Source organism: Indicator indicator, chromosome 19 (assembly GCF_027791375.1).
Source record: "Indicator indicator isolate 239-I01 chromosome 19, UM_Iind_1.1, whole genome shotgun sequence".
NCBI classification, from domain to species: domain Eukaryota; kingdom Metazoa; phylum Chordata; class Aves; order Piciformes; family Indicatoridae; genus Indicator; species Indicator indicator.
The window spans coordinates 1,521,804-1,544,664 of NC_072028.1; the positions used below are offsets into that span (position 1 = coordinate 1,521,804).

General features: G+C 47.7%; 1 protein-coding gene across 1 annotated transcript; it reads right to left on the reverse strand.

Annotated features, from left to right (window-relative positions):
• Positions 1-10,463: 10,463 nt before the first annotated feature.
• On the reverse strand, positions 10,464-22,585 carry CMTM3 (CKLF like MARVEL transmembrane domain containing 3). The gene is made up of 5 exons (XM_054389708.1): positions 22,481-22,585; positions 15,306-15,461; positions 12,823-12,918; positions 11,256-11,373; positions 10,464-10,526 (listed from the first exon to the last, which is right to left on the reverse strand). Exons 1-5 carry the CDS (start codon positions 22,583-22,585, stop codon positions 10,498-10,500), a joined length of 504 nt encoding a protein of 167 aa, XP_054245683.1. The 3' UTR covers positions 10,464-10,497.
• Positions 22,586-22,861: the final 276 nt, after the last annotated feature.

Sequence of the window (22,861 nt, forward strand, 5' to 3'; positions counted from 1 at the left end):
TTAATGAGGCTAAAGAACACTTGTGTTTTCTTAGTGAAGGATGGTTTACCACTTGCTGTAGTAGCATTTTATTGTCCTTCATTGAAAGTTAATGCCAAAGGGAGCAGCAGCTTCAGAAGCTCAAACCACCTAAGTTAGACTCTAGTGCTGGTTTTAGAAGATGCACGTCTGCTAGAGGTGGTGTCTCAGCAGGCTTATTGTGCAGTGCAGGAAAAGCAGATGACAGTTCTGTGTCCAGTGCAGCATGAAATAAATTTACTATTGCAAGTACAGCAATTGTTAGGGCCCTGCTATTTTTCAGCACCCTGCCTACTCTTGGCAAAGTGTGGGGAGGATTTGTAGATACTGTCAGGTATTTAAAGAACCTTTTAACTGTGAACTGGCATTAAAGCAGTTTAAAGTTAAAAAGTTAAAGATTGTTTAAAAACCCACCTAAACACATTCATAGATTCATAGAATGGTTTGGGTGGGAAGGGACCTGACAGATCATCCAGTTCCAACTCCTTGTGCCATGAGCAGAGACACCTCCCACTAGCCCAGGTTGCTCAAGGTCCCATCCAGCCTGGCCTTGAACACTTCCAGGGAGGGGACATCCATGACCTCCCTGGGCAACCTGTTCCAGAAATACAACAAAACCAAAACAAACCCAAACCAAATGAACCAAAGACAAAAACCTAATCCACCACCACCACAACTAAACCTCCACACTGAAAAGACCTAAACAGGTCCCCCAGCTCCTATAGAGAATGTTGTCCTCCAGATGATCCATGCTGTCAGAGTGGAATCTTCACCTGGGATCAAAGCATGGAGAAGGCTTCTTATGGGGAGTGTGTCCTGTTTGCTGGTTCATAACAAGGACTAGAGTGGGCTGCCATTATTTCTATACACCATGGCTTGAGCTGAGCACAGCTTTCAGTGTAGAATTCCAAAATAAGATACTTTGTAAACCAGAAAAATGTAAATTTGTAATTTCCTTCTTTTGGGGACCAAAGAGAATTTTAGTTTTGTACAGTCTGTACTTTCTAAAAATCTAAGTGAAGCATTTATTGCTCTACAGAGATGTAATTTATTATTTGAATGATACAGAAGGGAATTGAAGTATCTGTGAGACAACTGCATTTGAAACAGGAGCATCATATGATACATGCATGGTTACATTAGTGTTTAATCCCCCCTCCAGCTGAATTTCCCCTGGTGTATTGAGGAGCTGGGAATGTTTTAAGACTGTTACCCAACTTGCAGTCATTATAAAAAAAAGTTAGAGAGAAAGAAATTAGGGTAGAACATTTAATTTTTCTTTAACACTTGCTTAAAGAAGTCAGATGAAATGGCTTCTCCCAGCCAGTTAGTCTCAGTTGTAATTGCTGAGCAACAGAGGTCACTTCTGTCTCCTAAGAGTGCTGTTCAGCTTCATAAAGGGACTCAAACCCCACTGCAAGTACAATTAAATTCGAGCTAAACATTTGGACCCTATAGGAATGGGATGCTTGAATCTGCAATAGTTCTGCTTAGCCTTCTTTCATCAGACTAAGCCCCCAGATCTCCAGGTGTTTCTGCATGTAGAAATGAAGGTAAATTTTGCAACCTATGCACAGACATCAGAAGATGAATGAAAGCATGAGGTGTGAGCAGAGCAACAGCAGCACTGTTGTCTGGTGTTAGAAGAGGATAGGTGCTCAGCCTTAGTGTGCCATACATTGCTGCAGTGATGTGCAAGCATGGAAGAACTGAAGGACGCAAAGCCAAAATGAAGCCACAAAGATGATCCAAGGGCTGCAGCATCTCTGCTGTGAGGACAGGCTGAGGGAGCTAGGGGTGTTCAGCCTGAAAAAGAGAAGATTCTAGGCAGACCTTAGAGCTGCCTTCCAATACCTGGAGGGATCCTACTGGAAGGCTGCAGAGGGACTTTTCGTGAGGGTGTCTAGAGACAGGACAAGGGGCAATGGTTTGAAGCTGAGGGAGAGCAGGATTAGACTGGAGCTGAGGAAGAAGTTCTTCAATACAAGGGTAGTGAGACTCTGGAACAGGTTTCCCAGGGAGGCTGTGGATGCCTCCTCCCTGGAGGTGTTCAAGGCCAGGCTGGATGAGGCCCTGAGCAGCTGAGTCTAGTTGAGAGGTATCCCTGCCCATGGCAGGGTGGTTGGAGCAGATGAGCTCTGAGGTCCCTTCCAAGCTGAGCCATTCTATGGTTTTATGACATCTGCACTTTGAGGGAAGAAAAGAGAGACACCTTGATCAGCAGCAGTAAAAGTAGGTGTGGAAGTGAAGTGTTCATGCTTAAATCCAGGGCTGTGGAATGGTATGGCTGAAGTGCTGTGGATGGTTCATCTCAAAAGCTGAGGTGTGCTGACAGATCAGTGTGAGTCTCAGCTGCAGTGTAGGCATTGAGTCACAGTTGCAGGACGTGGATGCTTGCATCAGAAGGGCTCTGTGTGTCTGGCAGAAAGGATGGAATCAGACTAATGCCTGCTCCCACTGAATTGGGTAAAGCTGTCAGTAGTGTTTCTGACAACTGTGCCCTCAGTTCTGGTTTGTAGCATAAAATGGATTGTTTGGAGGGCCACCAAAGCTCAGAGGGACTCTGCCGGTGGAGACATTGTGTGTATGAATTTGAATAGCAGCAGAAGAGTTTAAAAACTAAGGTGAAATAGGCAGAAGACCCAGCAGAACGTGGGGAATGCTCTGTAGAAGTTCTGCCGTAGTCCTTTCCTCAACAGAGGGAGGAAGTTACAAAATGAGTTTCTCCAGATAGTCAGGAGGACTCTGAATGTCTCTTCAGAGCTTTTCCCAGTGTGTTACTTTCTCCAGTAGCCACTTGGCCACTCTGGTTAGATCAGTGTGATGGTGTCAGAATGGTGCTGTCCAACCTGAAAGGGTTCCTTTCGTTCTTTTCTTCTTTCTACCTTGTCTTTAAAATGTCTGTAATTTAACCATTTGTATTCTAAAAATCATCTTGAAGTTCTGCTGACACTGTGATTTCTGAGAGCCTTTCAAATTTAGAGTCTATTACACAATCTGAATGTTTCTTTTGGGATGTGCAGCTTTCAGAAGCGTTCTTAGATATGCCCAGAAATGAAAGCTGTCTATTTCTCATGAGAAGGTGATTAGATGAAGTTACCTCTCCAGGATCCCAGTGTCCCTCTCTGAGGTGTGCTGGCTGCTGGCTGAGTTAGTGAAATTTGCCTTTTTTAATCTCTGTGGGTTAAGAAATATTTTTTTATAACTAGCCACAGATACTCCTTTTTTAAATTATACTTGGCAAACAGATGATATTTAATTTTATATTCAATATACATAGTGACCTTGATTGACATACTTATAACTTAGAGCTTTTTTGGTTTGGTTACTATGAAGGTTTTATCTGTAGACTTCACAGGGAATGTTTGGAAACACCAACTGACATTTAGGGAAGGATGTGGGAACTGTCTTCATGAATTCAGAGTGAGGACACAGGAGCATTTGCAAAAGCAGTGGCCAGACTGTAGTAAAAGAGTAGCTGGGCTTTCTCTTCTGTGTGGGTTGGGGCTGGTCCCTACAGCTGTTTTACTAACATCTGGGTGTGAGTAGCAGAACAAAGCCTGACCATCTGCCTCTGCTGACTGGCACAGACTGTTGGTGAGAGGATGGGAAATGGCAGGGGATTGTCTCTGTTTTGCTGTGGACAAAGGTGGTCTCAGTAGGTATATTGAATGAAAGCCTTCATGTGTTTGACAGAAAATACCCTCTCTGAACTAGGCTGATGCGTCATTCTTGGTAATCTTTTAAGCCCCAAAGTAGTCTTGTCTGAATGTTTTTAGTGATGTGACCTTTTTCTGATGTCTCCAGGTTCAGGTGATTCTGGCTAGCACCCTTTTCTTACAACAGTTGCTACCTTCATTTTTTCTACTGTTTAATTGTGAATGTTTACTGGTTTCTACTTGTTGGATATTGTGAGGGAGAGCATATCCTAGCACTATAGCTTGTCCAGCTTTAACTCGTACATCACAGGTCTGGAGTAAAAAAATATTTTGATTTATATCTCGTGGCAAATTTATTGCATTTTAAAAGGATTTCTCTACTTTTAAGACACATTTATGGTGTAATAGAACAAATCACTTAGCTGATCTTTTATCTCTTGTCTAGACTTTTCTCCTGTGTTAGTGTCCTTTGTAAACTATTTGTATATGTTGAAGTTTGTTAAGGGTTCAGGAACACCCAATAAAATAGTAAAGTATGTATTTATTTCTCACAATGCTCAATTTTACTTTGCAAGTTGACACTTTGTATGTCTTTTTTATTATTTTTTTTAATTTTCTTTCACAGAATTGTAAACAAATACTGAAAAACTGCTTCACCTAGGGTGCCTTCCATGTCTGGTATCAACACTCGTCACTCACAAAAGCAGAGGTGTAAATGTACTCAACCAGGAAACACTATTTTTTGTATTTTGTGGGTCACTAAAGCTTCTCTGCTCTCATTGTGCTTTGTCTTCACTGATCCCAGCTCTGTGGGTACTGCAGTCATCCACCTGCCCTTTTTGTGCACTAAATAGTTAAATCTCATCTCCTGACAAATCAAAGGGTTCTAGCATTTTTTGCTCTGCCTTCAGCTGCTGCTTGAGAGATGGAGACGAAGCTGGTGGAAGCTCGGAGGTGTTCCAGATTTCGTTGCTTGAGGCTTGTGGATGGAGATGCTCAGTGTAGGAAATCTGTAGCATTGTTGCTGTTTCTGAGCCCTCTGTTAAAGCACAGCAGGCCTAACCTAAACATATTGATTCTAGCTCATAATTTATGATGTCTGAGGAGGTCTGAAAGACTTTATCCCTCAGGGATATAGGTCTTACACCATCAGATTTGTAACTACCAAGGCTCAGGGGTATCAGTTAGAGAGAATTCCATCCTGGGCTGAGCAAAGGCAGCATAATTTCCTTTTCTCACAGCAGTACAAATCTGCTGTGAAATGCCCTTGGTGTTTTGCTGTTGAAGTAAGAAAAATGTTTTGCCAAGGAGAATTTTCCAAGCATACCCTGAGTGCAGAACCTGACTCTTGTCATTACTCATGCAGAATTTTGCCTGAGTAAGGACGTAGGGGACTGCAGATCAGGTGCCCACTTCTCACCAAATCCTCATCAGGAATATCCCAGCCCCAGCAAATGGTGGTGGTACAGCCTTGAAACAATGTGACATGACTTTGCTTGGGAAGTTCTCAAACAGCATCCAGGGCCAGCTAATGAAGTGCATGTTCTCTGTAGCAGCACCTACCAGCTGTGATCGCTGTCTGTTCAGCATCCACAGCTCCAGCTTCCATCTCCCAGCTCTGTAGGTGAAAGTTGTGCTGTTCACATTAACCAATTCCAGAGGCACAGCAGCTCAACAAGAACATGGAACCCCCAAGTTGGTTTCACACCAGAAATGATTTTTCCAAACTCTTGTGTGCTTCTTTTCTTTTGGTGTTCATGCTAAACAAAACCCACAAGCTGAAGAGTTATCTTGCAGTGCAGGAAGCAGCCTTGGTTTTGAAATCCATCCTGTTCTAGCATAATTTCAATGGTGTATTTATCAGATCTAAATCTCATTTTGCTTCTCCAGTCTTTTGTATATGGGCACAATAATTTTTGTAAATTGTTTTTCTAATTTAGTTGTCTGTTTTTTTTTTTTCTGAGATTTGAAGATTTGAGCTCTCTGGATTTTCATGGTACTCTTCTGATCATGTCTTCATAGTGGTAAAAGTCTGTATTTTTGTATGTAGGGAAAATGGTAGTTTTCTAACACTTATCTTGATCAATATGATATGGAATCATTTGTGAAGGACTTCCTGTTTAATAAATGGACATGAAAATGCTGAAACATTCTCTTCATCTCTAAAGGCAGCACAGAAGCTCGTTATACCAAGTGTTGTGGTCCATCAGTTTGCAATCCAGCAAGTGCACTTCCTAAATGCACTCTCTAAGCAAGACCTGGCTATGGGGGTTGAGAGAGGTTCTTCTCCCCCTCTACTCTGCCCTGCTGAGGCCACATTTGGAATGTTGTGTCCAATTCTGGGCCACTCAGTTCAAGAAGGACCTCTGGGAACTGCTTGAAAGAGTCCAGCACAGAGACACAAAGATGCTGAAGGCAGTGAAACATCTCCCTGTGAGGACAGGCTGAGGGAGCTGGGGCTCTTGAGTTTGGAGCAGAGGAGCCTGAGCAGTGCCCTCATTGCTGGTGATAAAGATGTGCAGGGCAGTGTCAGGAGGACAGGGATGTCCAAGGACAGGACAAGGGGCAGTGGGAGCAGGCTGCCCAGAGAGGTGGTGGAGTCTCCTCTGGAGACACTTCAAACCTGCCTGGATGTATTTTGTGTGACCTGCTTTAGGTGGCCCTGCTCTGACAAGTGGGTTGGACTGGATGATCTTTGGAGGTCCCTTCCAACCCCTAAAATGCTGTGATTTTGTGTTAACAGACTGATCAGGGGCTATCAGCCCGGCCCTGCCACAGGATTTTTGAGACCATAGAGGACTGGGCTGCCACAATCCCTAGCAAGTCAAATTTCATAGATGTAGAAGGTAATGGACAACCAGGTAGGCTGTTAATGAACAACCACATAGAAGAGTCCTTGCTGGAGAGGCTCTATGTAGCAGAGAGCAGATGGAGCTGCTTTCTTGCCAAAGTGGCCATGGTGGCATTGCTCTTGTGGAAGTGCCTCCATCTGCTCTGCTGTAAGGAGCTGAAATGCAGTGTCCTGTGGTTTGCAGCATCAGGCTCTGGACTGAAAAGGAGTTTTGCAGTCAGTGGGTAATGCTCTGCCGCCTCATGGGCTGGAGGTTGCAAGGCCTGCTGATGCAGTTGGAATTTTGGTCTCTGGGTGTTTCAGGTGCAAGGTAATAAGAGCACTGAGTTGTTGAGGATAGGAACTGTGGAGTCCAGAGGATTGAATGGGTGTTGTGGAAAGATAGGGATGGTGCTCCTGAAGCATTGCTTAGGGATTAGGTGTGTGTGGAGCTAGACAAAGGCTGTGGTACTGTTGATGTCTTGTGGAAAACTCCTCTGAGTCACATCCTGGGACAACTCTGCTACAAGGTAGCCCAGCTCATTTTTGCCTCTGAGCTGTTGTGGTATGGATCCATTAGCCCTGCTTAGAGGTCAGGCCTTCATGTACCTGGTGCTGTTGAAGTCCAAGGGTTAAAGTGCTTGTGTGGTGTATCTTGGGTTGCAGGTACCCCAGCACTGCTGCTGTTTTGCTCTTATCAAATGAGGAAAAACAGAAAAAAGCAAAAAAAGAAAAAACCTGAACAACCCAAGCAGACTTTTCCTCTGCCTCACTCTGAGCTCAGTGCCGTATTGTTGGCAGGAGATGAACTAAACACTGCATCAGCCCCCTCCAAATCAAAACTGGCTTGATGTATTTTTAGTCAAATTCTCTTCTATTCACAAAACATAGCAGTGTATTTTGTTTTAATCATGGGAACAAGCCCTGTTAAATAGGTTAAATAGGCCCTGTTAAATAGGCTGGAATCTTACACAGGTACTTCACCCAGGGAGCACACAGCTTAGAATAAGTGAGATCATCAAATTCTTGAATGCTAATAACAGAACACGCTGGACAGGCAATTCACTGCCTGCCTGCTGAAGTACTTTTGAAGCAACTAGTAAGCACTTTTGTTTGCCTCTTCTGTTGAGTTAGTATTCCAGTGTGGGAAAAAAAAAATACTAGAAAACCCTGGCAGATCTGAGGTTACAGCATGCCTAAAGAGATTGTTGTTGACAATGTTACTGGATGTACAACTGAGCCAAGAAAGAGCCTTGCATCTCCAGTGCCTACTGAATGTGCTACAACCAGTTCATGGAATGGCTCAGCTTGGAAGGGACCTCAGAGCTCATCTGCTCCAACCACCCTGCCATGGGCAGGGATACCTCTCAAATAGACTCAGCTGCTCAGGGCCTCATTCAGCCTGGCCTTGAACACCTCCAGGGAGGAGGCATCCACAGCCTCCCTGGGAAACCTGTTCCAGAGTCTCACTACCCTTGTATTGAAGAACTTCTTCCTCAGCTCCAGTCTAACCCTGCTCTCCCTCAGCTTCAAACCATTGCCCCTTGTCCTGTCTCTAGACACCCTCACGAAAAGTCCCTCTGCAGCCTTCCAGTAGGATCCTTCCAGCTATTGGAAGGCAGCTCTAAGGAAGGTCCCCCCAGAGTTGAACACGCCCAGCTCCCTCAGCCTGTCCTCACAGCAGAGGTGCTGCAGCCCTTGGATCATCTTTGTGGCTTCATTTTGGCTTTGTGTGCTTCAATTCTTCCATGCTTATGTGCCTAGGATGAAGTTCCTCCTTGCAAGATGTGCAAGATTGAGTCATGGGTCTCCAGTGCTGGCTCTGTGCTGTTGTCCATCTCCCCACTACACAGCATCCTGCCTGATGGAGTTTCTTCAAACCCTGTTACTCTGGCCAGAGGCAAGGCAGTAATCTTAGGTCTTAAAATAAGACACCCAACATTTCTATTAAAAGAGGTTTATTCCATCATGGTTTCTAAATATTAACTATGCACTAGTTTGCAGCTGTGACATGCAGTACATACTTTAATTAAAAAAGAGAACTACAAACCAATGGAATATAAAACTGAGCCCAGGTCCCCTGGCACCACAGTGCCTGTCAGTAAAATACCACAACAGTGAAGCAAAATAGGTGGAATTTCAGAGAGGAAAAGGTCCCTAGAGCTCCGCCTCAAAAAAGCAAAGATGATTTGTCACATTTCAAAGCAACCATTTGTTTTGCTTTTATTCCTTCAGTGGTCTGGGAACAGGAGATGTAGGAGCTGCCTGTAGACAACTCTGAACCTGGCCAGCACCTTCCCAAGCACCTGCTTGCTGTGATGAGGAACCAGGTTCTGCCCTTAGCAGCCAGCTGCTGGCAGGGAACTGGAGCCCAAGGGGTAATTCTGCCTTTGTTGTTCTGCCCCTCTGCTGTTATCTCCTGCTCTCAAGTCAGTTGCTGTTTGCTGAGGCCTATTCTGGTGCTGTGTGGTTTTTTGGAAGTGTCTCCAGGTTTCCTTGGAACAGGCCTGCCTGATGCTGTGCACGAGGAGTGTGCCCTGCCTTTGCCAGGTGGTTTGTGTTTAGAGGTGGATACAAATAGTTCAGGGTAAGTTGTGGTAACCATCAAAATACCTTCTTGTAAATTCAGAAGGCTTTGCCACCAGAATACTAAAGCATGAGCCTGGAGGTGTTCAAGCAATGTATGGACATGGCACCTGGGGACACGGTTTGGTGGCCATGGTGGTGGTGGGTTGATGGTTGGAGTCGATGATGCACAGATCGCATCAGGTTGGAAAGGACCCTCCAAGGTCATCTTGTCCAACTCCCCTGCAGTGAGCAGGGACACCTCCAGCTAGACCAGGTCTTTCCAACTGAAACAATTCTATGAGACGTCCCTCCAGGGGGAAAAAACCAAATGAATCAAACCAAACCAAAATGCAGAGAGGCACCAAAGCAGGGGGGCTGGGAACATGAATTTCCCTGCAGCCATTCTTTAGTTTAGAGGTTGTTTTTTTGCCTTTTCATAGTAGGAAGGATGTGTTGTCCTCTTGGGGCCCAGGTATCCTGAGTTTTACAGAAATAGCTCTGTTTTGTGAACCCAGCACTACTCCTCCTCCTGCACCAGGATTTGCAACACAGAGCATGAGACAGTGCTGCCTTGTGCACAGGTATCTGCAGGCTTTGCTGGGCAGATGCTGTTAGCTGCTATTTGGCAAGCCTTCCTTGCCTGTATCTGCAAACAGGTGCAAGGGCTTCCATGCAAATGGTAGGAAGGGGGCTGCTGAGATGATACTCTGCCACTATCTGTGATGAAAATTGCAGAAGATGGGATGTGACCCCATCCAAGCAGTTTAAAGAAGTGACAGTGAATGATGAACCAGTGACACTCTTGAGCTTTGTTCTTGCTGCAGGCTTCCAGTTGTCACTTTTTCTTGTTGCAGGTAGGCAGGAGATGTAAATGTATTGAAACCAACAAGTTAGCTACAACCTACACCTTCAGTGCTTGAGAGTGGAATAGTCAGACTTCAGATACAGAAATACTGTTAGTTAATTAGTTAGTTAAGAAAAATACAAATAAAGTGGAGGCATTCCAAGCCTCTCTTTGGCACAGCAAGCAGTATAAAAGCTCTAAGTGTTAAAAGATTTGGAATGAAGAAAGCATATTAAAGGCTCTACTTAATGTGTCTAAATACCACATCCCTGTGGACTCAGGACCTTGCAGTGCTGAGCAACGATGGACAACCAAGAACTGAGATGTGCTGTTTGGATACAGACCTCTGGGCAGGCTGACCTACTGCAGAATCTGTAGTTCTGAGGAGTGTCTGATGGCACTGGGAATTGTCTACTCTTCCACATCACTGCCCTGCCTGTGCATTGGTGATTCCACAGACAGTGAGGTGGAAAGAGGACATTGAGGCTGGAGTGAGGGAGATGTTTCAGCTGGCAGTGCACTCAGCAGAGGAAAGTGCTTGATCATCTTCCCTTCATGCTTGGCTGGTCTTTGGTTCTTCAGTCTGAGTCAGAATCAGAGTTCTCATCTGCAATTTGAAACAAGGAACCACAGTGAGAACTGGAAACCTCAATGTCAGCTTTGTCTCTTGCTGGGTGCTGCCCTTCAGCAGGTGTCTGCTTCAAAGGACCTGGCATGTCAAAGAAAGGGCTTGTGAAATGATAGCTCCTATTAACAGGAGGGAGCTTGAAGTGCTTTCAAAGGATTTGAGAAATGCTGCTGAGACGCACTTAGACCACTACAACATAGAAGAAGTTGCAGAGAGATGATTGATAGCATGAGCAGCAAGAGGAACCCTGCTGAGGACATCCTTCCTGGACCAGAATGTTGCTGTGTGCTGTGGGTCATGGTTCTGCACTGCTCTGCAAGCCAGCAGCTTCCAGGGGCTATAGAGGTTCAACTTGCCCAAGCTTGAGACTCCTTGCAAGCAAGCAGAGGATTTCTGGCCTCACCAGATGGGGACCTAAGTGTGAAGATGAGTTTGGTGCTGGAGGAACAGTGCTGCAGGGCAAAGCAGATTTGGGGCCTTTCAGAGTTAGCTGGTGCAAAACTCCAAGCAGTTTCCCATTCCTGGCTTGCTGTCTTCATAAATCACTGTTGTGTTTTAAGTGAGCAGCTTCAGAATTCAGCATAGTTGTGGCATGCAAATTAAGGTAGCTAACAACAGAAACTGCTCTTAGGGAGTGAGTGCTCCTGCTGCCCTGTGAAGGATGAAATGGAGAAGAAAATCTCCTGCCGGGTGCGGAATTTTACCTACCTTCTGACTTGTGCCCTTCAGGGGCATCAGAGCTGCCTTGCTTGAGAAAAGTCACCAGGTCATTGAAGGTTAGGTAGAAATCAATGGCATACACGATGGTGGCCACAAACCCAAACACCTGAAGTGGCAGAGGAACTCTTTAACAACAGGCCCTGGCTCTCAAGGACAAACCAAAATATAAGTCTGACACAAGAAAACTTCTGATTGAAAACTTGGCCTCGATTATTGTTTTGTCTGTGCCTTTCTAAAAAGACAGGGAAGGAAAATGTCTTTGTGACCCACTGGCATCAACTAAATTACAGATGACTTGAAAGAATGGATCCCTGCAGTTGTTCTACTCAGAACGTGCCCAGGCTACGTCCCTCTCTGGTTCTGGGCACGTTCTGAGCATCAGGGTTGCCCTGTGCTGCAGGAGAACATAACCTGCACCTCCACCCTCCCGGGGCATCTCTTTGCCAGCAAGAAATCAGCTCCACTTCTCAGCAAATATTGTTTTCCTGGTTTGCAAGGAGATGTATCTGCTGTAGAGTGCCCTAGGCTGAGAGAAAATGCTTCTGGAGTTACCTGTTCGGAGTCCAAGCAGCAGCAGCCTGGCACAAACAGGTAGGTCTTCAGGCTGGGAAGCTAAGGGAGATGCTGTGTGGGATTGCTCCATGGCTAAATGGAGTGACAAAGGCTGAGGCAAGGTCTTTGCTCTGACACTGTGTACGCTTGGGATGGTTTGCTGAGGGGTGCTGGCTACCACTCTTGGGTATTGTTCCTACCTGGCTTTTAAAATGATTATGCACATTTTATCTTGCATGCATCGTTGCTGTTTAGAGTCAGGCTGCAGGTGGAGAGGCTGGTGCCTTATTCCTGAACACAAAGTCCTGACAGCCAAGGCTCTTTCCTGGGCAGGCCTTACACTGGAGGGTAAAATGACCCTGTTCCTTTCAGCACATCCAAGTAAAATTAAGCACTAGAGGTAGGAGGCTGAAATTACTTGATTGAGACTGTCCTTGGTAGCTTCAGCTTTGATTTCTTTTATTATTATTTTTTTCCCCTCCATTGAAGGATCTTTATGTTCTTTGCAGGAACAAAGAAGTTTATCCAGAAGAAAATGTTTCCCCATGAGAACAGTCAGACACTGGAATCAGCTCCCAAGGGAAGCAGTGGTGTCCCTACGTTGGGCAGTTTGAAGACTCAGCTTGCCAGGATGCGGGGCCAGCTCACTGCAAATCCACTATCACCTAGAAAGGTCGGAGCAGATGACCTCTGGGGTCTTCAACCTGGTATTCTGTGACTCTATGGTCTTCTCTGGCCAGCTAGTGAAATCAAAAAGCACAACAGGGGCCCTCCCTAAGTAGTAAACACTCAGCAGCACTGTTAGGATGAAAACCCAACTTCTTGATTCAGACCCTATGTTTCTAAATAATTGGCCATTTCTTTCTTGCTTTAGGCAAATCCAATTCTCAGTTAATTGAAGAAACTCCTGCTCCTTGTAATGGGGTCAAAATGGAATTGTTTCTGAAGTACATCTGCATGCAGTTCACCACAACACTGAAGTGGAAGGCTTGGGTCTACTTACCCCTGCTGCTTTGGATGCTCCGTCGCTGTACTTGGAGACAGCAGCAATGGAAATGGCAAAGTAAATGATGGCAGCAGAGACACAGCGCAGGAAATCCTGCAACACAGAGTTGTGTCCTCAGCTTAGGCAGGGGACCCCAGCACACACACTCCTCCTCCAAAAGCCAGCTCACAAATGACCTCTGAAAGCCTTTGGTGTTGCTACAGCCTGGTGTGCTGGGGTGGCTGTGTTGTTCCTCTGGGAATAAGAGGGATGGCCAGAATCTTGACTCAGGCTTCTGCTCTTACAGATGGTGGGGTAAATCCTACTTCTGACAGGCTTGTGTCAGGTAGGGTGAGAAGGGCTGTCTTCTGGCACATGTACCTTGCAGTGCATGGAAGTTTCATGGAAGACCTTTGAAATGCTTTAAGTCTCATCTTTAAGCAGAACCCCTGTAGCACCCAAGGCTCTGGAGGAACAAACCAGTTCCCATGTGCTTGTCTCTACAGAGCAGCAGGCCTGTCTGTAGGAACTCCTCGTTTAGGAACCAAACACTTTGATTGGTGTTTAAAACCATGGTTTGTACTTGGTGTGACCACTTGGAACTCCAATAGCCAGCCTGAAGTGAAGGTCAGGCATTGGAACGGGCTGTCCAGGGAGGTGGTGGAGCCACCAGCCCGGAGGTGTTCAGGAAAGGTGTCAACATGGCACTTGGGGACATGGTTTGATGGCCATGGTTGTGTTGGGTTGACTGCTGGACTTGATCTTAGAGTGCTTTTTCAACCCAAACAATTCTGTGATTCTCCCTGTTGCTATCACTAAAATGTGTGCTTCTGTGCTGGGACTGTAGCTGTGCTGGGCAAGGGCCATGCCCTGTGACAGAAGCAGTGTTGTGCTGGAGCACCTCTGCACTGTGTTATTAAATAAAGAGCTGTGATCCCCAGGGCATGGCCCAGTCCTGGCATCTTCACCTCCCCTCACAATTAGATTTTCTGCCTTTTCAGAGCAGATGGATAAGATCTTGCCTCAAAACCCAAGTCCTCCAAGAAACTTGAGTCTTGTGCAGTCAGGACAAGGTCAGGTGTCATTGTTCTGCTGGAATGTGTTAATGGCAGAATAGCGCAAGTGCTTTTCTTGGCTTGGTTCTGTAATCAGGCACATGGAGAAGACAGGAAAATGATGGCACTGAGATTTCCAGCTGGAAACCATCCACAGTGCTATAGGCACTGCTACTGTGATATCCACCAGTGGCCTTGCTAATGCTATTTTTATGCATGGAGAGCTCCAATTCAAATGGTACCATAACAGACTACTGCTGGACTGTGCTGGAAGAGACTCCAGAGGGCTCAGTTGAGCCTTGTTTGGGAAGTGTTTGTGTTGCTGGAAAAATGCTCCCTTCACAATGTCTCCTTGAAGCAACAGAGCCATCCCGTGGCCCTTTGTGAGCATGGGCAAGAGCTGCAGGGCTTCCCAGTCAGGAGGACTGCATCTCAACAGCACTGAGCTGAGCAGCTCAACATACTTTGGTAGATCAGGTGATTACTTAAGGCAGTACTGAGGAGCCCCCAGCTGGGGTCAGGTTTAGTTAGGCTGATGGTAAACTGTCTGGTGAGAAAAGGCTGAGAGCCCTGTGGCTGTTTAGTCTGGAGAAGGCTGAGAGGAGATCTCATTAATGTTTATAAACATCTGAAGAATGGATGTCAGGAAGGTGCTAGTTGCAGTGGTGTCCTGTGATAGGACAAGGTGCAGTGGTACAAACTGGAACACAGGAGGTTCCATGTCAACATAAGCAGAAACTTCTCTACTGTGAGGGTGCTGGAGGCCTGGAGCAGGCTGCCCAGAGAGGTTGTGGAGTCTCCTCTTCTGGAAACATTCAAACCCCCTCCTGGATGTGTTCCTGTGTGACCTGCCCTGGGCGACCCTGCTCTGGCAGGGGGGTTGGACTGGATGATATCTGGAGGTCCCTTCCAACCCCTAACATTCTGTGCTTCTGTGATGCTGCCTGCTTCTGGAGCTCCAGCACTGAGCCCTTTGCCAGGAACTGGGCATCAGTTCTGTGCTTCACTAAAGCCATGCTGTCTGTCAGCACCAAGCCAGCTGTGGGATGTGCTACGGCATAGCTTAGAGAGCTTTGGCACCTTCTGCATCAGAGGCTACAAGCACAGTCTCTAGTGGGGGGGTGAAGCTGTTAACAGCCTGAACTCCTGTGTTTTGCTCATGTTCATAGATTCCTAGAATGGTTTGGGTTGGAAGGGACTTTGAAGGTCATCCAGTTCCAACCCCCTGGGCTCCCACCAGCTCAGGTTGCTCAAGGCCTCATCCAACCTGGCCTTGAACACCTCCAGGGAGGGGACATCCACCACCTCCCTGGGCAGCCTGTTCCAGTGCCTGCCCACCCTCACTGCAAAGGATTTGTTCCTGACACCCAGTCTGAAGGTTCTCTTGTACAACCCAGCAGCAGTGCTCCACTGCACGATGCCATCTGTGGTGCACATCTCACTTACCGCCAGTGGCCAGTGGAGTCCTTTAAACTTCTCATTGAGTTTGGAGGCATAGGCAAAAAAGAGAAACAGTGCCAGCAGAAACTCTAGGAGTGGTGCCATCATAAAAGAGGCAGCTAGAGATGCAATGTAGCAGATAAAGATGATAAATGACAGCACCTAGAGCGAAGGGAAAACTTGTTATTGGTGTAGAGCAGCAGAGCCTCGGGCAGCTGAGCAGCTTTGGAGCTGTGTGCTCTTGTCTTTAATGCTGGGCTATCGGTGCTTGGGCCACAGGAATTCCCTTGTTTAGCGTGGAATAAATCTCAAGTGATAGTGCTTATTTCCATGCCTGTGAAAGTGACTTTCTGGAGAGCTCAGTGGATTTGCAGCTCTGGGAGTCAGTCATTTGCTCTGGATTGTAAACTGTTCTGACAACATAAACCTGACCATGGAGTGGGGCACTGCTGGCATGAACTGTTAGGTGAAACCAAGAGTCTTTGTCTTCTGTCACCATCAGCCTTATGATAATCCAAGGTTCCTGTCATGTTGCCCTCACTGGGATGGCCCTGGGCAGGCCTGTGTGGTTTGAAACACAGCACAGTGCCCAAGCCCCTGCTCTAACAGCTCAGGGTGCAAGCAGAAACCTGTGGCAGAGCAGGGGCCAGCGGCTCCCACGGGAGGTGTGTCCATGGGATCCCCGCTGGTGTAAAGGAAGGTGCAGAAGAGACAAAAGCATCATCCAGCATTCCAGCTTGCCAGCTGGGTCTGATCTAGGGAAATATTTTTTGGCATAGAGTCTAGTTAAGAGGGCAGCTATTTGTGCAAACAACCCTCTGCAAGATGTCCCCCTGACTGCAATGGATTATTGATAACAGTGAAAGGGGAAGGATCTGACATAAAGTGTGATGATGGATCTCCAGTCAAGCATCAGTCCTCATTTTGGAGGCATTCAGAGACTGAAAAGGCCCAAGGAATCACACAATCATTTTGGTTGGGAAAGACCTTTAAGATCATCAAGTCAACCATTCCTTAAGTCTACTACTGGCTGTGTGGTGGCCCTGAGGTGGATTTTCATGCCAGCGACCGCCTGCAGCTGTCAGCTTTTGACAAGGTTTCTCATTTCACTTTGATCTAGAGCTTGTTTCTGCTTCTGACAGCACAGACTCCCTGAGCAGTACTGGATGTCACCTGTAATACTGGATGAAAGTGAGTAGACCTCTCCTCTTGTCTGACCATTTCATTGCAGTGCCACTAACTGTGGCACTTTTACAGATTTACCTCCCCTCCCCCAGTACAAACACTGATGTGCCAGTCTGGGACTAGAAATTATGAACACCTCCTTGCTTATTTTTCCAGCCTTCATGACTTCGAAACATCTGGCAAACAAACTGAAAGCTGCTCAAAAAAGCCCAACAGACTCAAAAGCAACCTTCAGAATTCATCCTGACCCCTCTAAAGACCATCAAATGATCCACTGCACATCACACTTGTTCTGCACCTTTTTTTTCCCCTAAAGCTCTGTGTGTTTAGAAGTGAACCCAGAGAAAGGTCAAGCAATGGGATCTTGTCATTTTTCTAACAGCTCTGTGCTAAAAAAAACCCAAACAGCTAAAGAGGAAGCTTGTGAGGCTCAATGCTGTTGCAAGTTCACCTCTAGCACTTTCAGACACACAAAGCACTGCAGCTTGTGGCAGCAAACAACCAACCCTCAGTGTTTTATCACTTCTGTCTGTTTGTCTTTACACAGGAGGCTTCTTTTTCCCTTGGGATTACATCCTGGACACTGACAGCAGCTAGGAGTCTGAGCTGCTCCTGCATTGCTATTGAAAGGTCAGTGTGATGGTTGCCAACTTCACTGTGGAGGAAGATTTGGGTGCAGAAAGCTCTGCTGGAGCAAAGAAGAGAACAGGATCCTTTCATAGCCTGGCAGTGGTAAGATGATAAAAAATCTTGGCAGAAGCAGCAGCCTGATTTTTTTTTTTTTTTTTAACTGAGCACCTTTTTTATGAGAGTCAGAAAGTACATAAAGAGAAAGAACAGTTGCATATTACTTTTTAAGAGGCAGTTCTTTGGTATTGTGTTTCTAAAAGTACTTTTCCCCCGTGTAATATTGTGCTGCTGGACTTCTTAGGCTGGCCAGGCATTATGCAGTGATCCTTCAGCACACAATGCAGCTTGCAATGCAAGTCTAAAGGAGAGTTGCACTGTGCTGCTTGGGGAGGGAGGGCTGCTGAAGGGCTGAGCTGATGGCAGAGGTGGAGGCAATGTAGTCTCCTGTGCAGGGAGGACAGCCCCACTGCAGCTGTCTGACACCACTGCATGCTGCAACATGCCCAGCTCTGCTCCCTGCAGCCAGGTGCCTGCTCTGTGGAAAAGGTTTGCTGAAAGAGTTGTAGAAGTTGGCTAGTGGTGATCTCTGTTGGACAAGAGTGCTTTTAGTTAGTATTTGTTGTCAGAGAGAAAGCAGATCACTGCCTGGGCTCTGCTGTTTAGTCACTTCTCTGCAGTACTGGTCATGGAGGTGACGTTGTTGGTTCCCCTCAGATTGCCTTCTGATTACAGAGCCAGAGGAAGGCACAGGGAGCTTCTTCCAAGGAGGCCTTACACAGAGCAGCTGGAGGTTTCAGTTATGAAGGTCAGTTCAGAGAAGACTGAAAAGACAGGAGACAGGAAAGAAGGAGAGAAACAGGCACGATGATGTTTACGTTTTTTGTGCCACAGACACACTCTTCTACAGGACAGCTTTGCATATACCACAGCTGAATTAAAAACATAGGGAGTGTCACTGCATGCTGGTGGCAGGGGACTAAGGAGATGCCAGTTAAAGCAGACACCAGGACAAACACAAAAGCTTGACTGAAACAGCTGGGGTGAGCAGCAGAACGCATAAACATGGACCTTGCCTGGACAAGCTCTGGTGGCAGGCATGAGAGTGACTGTTAAATGGTCCTAACACAGGACAGAGGGAACTGAAAAATGCATCTTTAAGAGGGGAAAGATGATAGATGGGGTTGGACTGGATGACCTTTAGGGGTCACTTCCAACACAGATGATTCTATGATTCTGTGCTGACCTTCAAGACACAAACTTGTGAGTAGCTTAAGAGAAGAGTTAAAATATGTGGACAAAATAATGGTATGGGAAGAGAATAGGAAGGAAAAAGAAAAAGCCAGAGATAGAGAATGGTGATTAGCAAGTGGAGGAACCAGACAGTGAGGATAAAGAGGATCAAGAGAGACAACAAAGCTTGTCTGTGTCCTTGATGTTACAGCTTCTTTGTGGGTGTGTAGCTATCCCCAGGTGGAATAAAAAATTCACAGGGCAGGAAGATCAAAAGGAAAATGAGCAGGGGAGGAACTTCCCCCTCTGAATAAAATTTGAGATGGTAATTAATTAAGCTTCTAGCAGTAATTAGTTTCATCACCAGCCTGACTTGTTCTAGAGGAAGCACTAGAATGCTCAGGCTGGCAGCCCACAGAGACACTCAAATGCTGACATGAAGAGTGCACCCCAGCACTGTGGAGATCCACACTCCCTCCATGACACAAGGTGTGCAGATGTGATTTTGAGAAGTGGCTGCAGCAGCTTCCTTTAGCCTGACCAAAGCACTGCTGGCCTGCAGTGCTGAGCTCCTGGGGCAGCTGCCTCTCTCACCTTCCCTGGCATGCCTGGAGCTGTGCTGTGGGCACCAGTGCTCCCAGCCACCTCCAGCAGGGCAAGGGAAGGGGACAGGCTGTGAGGGTGGCAGCTGTCTTAATTTAGAAACACTAGAGAGAAATTCTTTATGGTAAGGGTGGGGAGACACTGGCACAGGTTGCCCAGGGAGGATGTGGGTGCCCCCTCCCTGGAGGTGTTCAAGGCCAGGCTGGATGAGGCCTTGAGCAACCTGGGCTGGTGGGAGGTGTCCCTGCCCATGGCAGGGGTTGGAACTGGATGAACTTTAAGGTCCCTTCCAACCCAACCCATTCTGTGACTCTATGAATGTACAGAGTTTGGGTGGGTTTGCTGTAACTTGTGGCTGCTGAACCCATCGTTTGCCAGGTGCTTCTGCTGGGCAGAACTCTTAATTGAGGTTACTTCCACCTGGGACACAGCCAGCACAGTCACTGGGCTGAGGGATCTGCTGGAGCCAACTTGTGTTCCCTTTCTGCTGCAGCCAGAAAGAGAGAAGTGTAACCTTTGCGTGGTCAAGATGTGTCTGCAAGCTGCTGCTTTGCATTCAGCCTGTGGTGGTTTGGTTTTTGACTGTTGTGAACACTGACTGCAGGACGACAGGCACCTCCCACAGCCAGCAGAGAGCCTCTGGTCTACCTGCAGAGGTGCCAAGTGTTTGCAAGGCCTTAGAGCCAGAGCACTAAAGTGCACTCCTCATGACTTGCCAAGCTGCTGAGTAATAATGTGAGAGAGGCATTTGGTAAGGCTAATGAGAACCTCATTTTTTTTCTGAACGCAAGACACTATCCCATGAATATTCTACACACACTGATGCAGAACCCAACCCCACCCCACATCACTGCTGTGTCAACCAAACATTCAAGACAAGAAATACAGAGCTAAAGATGGGACACAGATTTAAACTGGGAGAGCTTTAACCTGGGACTCATCTGCAATGATTTTTCAACTGGTTTTAAAGTTTTTAAAGTAGGAAACTGCTAGGTTTCTTGAATTGCCCTTTTCCAGCCTGAGAACTAATTTGACACTGTTTGGGGCAACCAGGACAAGCAGCAGGGCTTGTGCCAGGGGAGTTTCAGGTTGGAGATTAAGAGCAATGTCTTTGCTGCAAGAGTGGTCAGGCATTGGACCAGGCTGCCCAGGGAGGTGGTGGAATCCCCATCCCTGGAGGTGTTCTAGAAAGATGTGGCCACGGCACCTGGGGACATAGTTTAGTGGCCATGGTGGTGTTGGGCTGCTGATGGACTGGATGATCTGAGAGGTCTCTCCCAACCTTGCTTGTTCTCTGATTTGGCACTGCATTTCTCTAACTGGACTTGTCCTGAAGCTTGTGTTGTCTTCAATGATTTCTTCTGGCAAAGGCGAGAAAACTGGAGAGAAACTACTGCTTCCTCCCCTCTGCCAGGAAATGACATCCTGAACACGTGGGCTGGCCTGCAAGGAGCACTCAGAGAGCTTTGCTGCAGCTTCAGCAGATGGGGTTTTAGAGCTGCCTCCAGCCAGCCAAACCCTCAGGAAACCCAGAGTGGCCTTACAAAGGATAAATCCCTGTTTTGTTCAAGACAGAGCAGTTTTTTATTACTCCAAGGAGGAACAATCAGTACTTCTCTATGACAACAAAAGGGTGAGTCTGATCCCATGACCAAAACAGTATTCCTCAAAGATGTCATCATTTGGAGATCTTAAAAAGCCAGACTCTCTGAAAGTCACAACTTACTGGCTGTAAGCTTGTAAAAATCTATCCCTAATATTGGCCAGGTGCCAAAGGGAAAACATCAGCTGGGCTTTGCTCTCTCCTCACTGTGTGGGGGCCTGCAAGTTTTACAGCAGTTTTGGTGGATCTGGTAGAGCTCATGGCCTGAGGTCCATGTTCCCTGCCACAGAAGTCATTTTCTCATCTCCTGAATGAATGGCTTTGCCCTTCAAGGCCAGCCTGCTATCTCCTGAGTGTCGCCCATGCTGTCTGCCACAGGGCAGTGCCCACAGCCCAGAGAAGGGCTGCTCAGAGAGCCTGAGAGTGCTGCCTCCTTCCAGTTCCTTCCCTTTTTTCATGCTTCAATTTCCTTGTTTCCTTCTCAGAGCTGGCACAGTGGATAGCTAGAGACACATCTGGACAGAGCTCTGTCTGCTCGATTGCTAGTTTGAGCTGTCTTGATGCTTGGCTGCTGGCTGTCAAAAACTCCAACTAGAATTACAGAGAAGTTAGAGTTTAAATTTCTCCTTATTTCTAGTATAAATGATGTTGAAGGTCTAATTTCAATCAACTGACCTCCTCTTACAAGTGACTTGAATGTCAAATGCTCACTCCCCAGAGGGTGGAAGCTTTTTCTTTACCAGGTGGGACACTGAAAATCAAAGGTCTGTAATCACTACCACCAGCCCTGACCTCAGAATGATAGAAGGGCTTAGGTTGGAGATCATATACTTCAACTTCCCTGCCATGGGCAGGGACACCGCTCAAGTAGACTGGGTTGTCCAAGGCATCATCCAGTCTGGCCTTGAACACCTCCAGGTAATTTGGGATTACTTGGACCCAAAGGAGACCCAGGGTGTATCTCTGGGGGAGCTGTGTTTCCAGCAGCAGACTAAGCTTGTTTCTGACAATCATGGAACCCTTGAGAGGTTGGGGTTGAAAGAGACCCTAAAGATCATCCAGTTCCAACCCCCTGTCAGGGGCAGGGTTTCCCACCAGCCCAGGTTGATGAAGGCCTCATCCAACCTGGGCTTGAACAGCTCCCAGGAGGGGGCATCCACAACCTCCCTGGGCAACCTCTTCCAGTGTTTCACCACCCTCACTGTCAAGAATTTCTTCCTAAACTCCAGCCTAAATCCCTCCTCTCCCACCTCCCTTGCATCTCATCCTATCACTACCAGCCCTTGTAAAATGTCCCTCCCTAGCTTTCCTTGTACTGAGAAGGTGCCCTCAGCTTTGGTCCTTCCTAGCGAGCTAGCTGGCTCCATGGCAGTGAGCAAGGGTCTCCCTCTGTGACATCCCCTCAATCGTGCCGCACATCATCCATGAGCAGGACCGTTCCTAGCAACCCATGTGTGACCTATGGCCTTAGAAGGTGCAGAGTGGGCAGCAGCAGTAACTGGATTCGTGCTGCAAGGGGGTTAAAACGAAATCAAAGCCCTTTTGAAACAAAGAGGGGTTCCACCTCAAGGGGAGCACAACTACGGTGCTGGAAGCCCAACCTGAGGAGTGTTTTGGTTTGAGCCTGCTTTGCCTGACCACAATCAATTGGAGGTCCAGCCCTGAGGTTCACCCATGTGGGTGGGGCTGTCCCCGGCTCCCCCTCAGCTCCCACCACGCCGCGGTGGGGCAGTCGGCCACCACCGGGAGATGTCCTCAGCTTAGCGCGGGGCGAGCTGCTCCCCTTCGCACTGCCCCTGTCCCCGGAGGTGACCGGCACGCCACGGGGGGCCCGGACCGGAGCCCTCGGCCCCAGCAGCAGCTCTGCCGGTGTCTTGTCCCCACGACTCCCGAGTTCCCTGCGAGCCCTCCCAGATCCCCTGGCCCTTACCGCCTCGGCGAGCAGCAGCTGGCCCTTGCGGGAGCGGAGCAGCTCCCGGGGCGGCAGGAGCGAGCGCAGGCCGGGCGGCGGCGCGGCCCCCGCGGACTCCTCCATGGCTGCAGCGGCTCCGGCGGGCGCGGAGCGGGGCCGGCGCGGGGTGGGGGTGGGTTTTTTGGTGAAGGAGGGAAGCGGAAATCGTGACACTGCGGAAACGTGAAAAAAAAAGTTTCAGCATCCCCAAATCGGGGGGGTGGCGGCGGGGCGCTCGGCGCGGCCCCCGGGGAGTGCGGGGGGCCCCGCGGCTGCCCACAGCGGCAGCTTCGGGGGGGGGGGTCCCACAGGGGCAGAGGGCCCCGGCGAGCCGCTCCCCGCCTCTGCCCCGCACAGCTG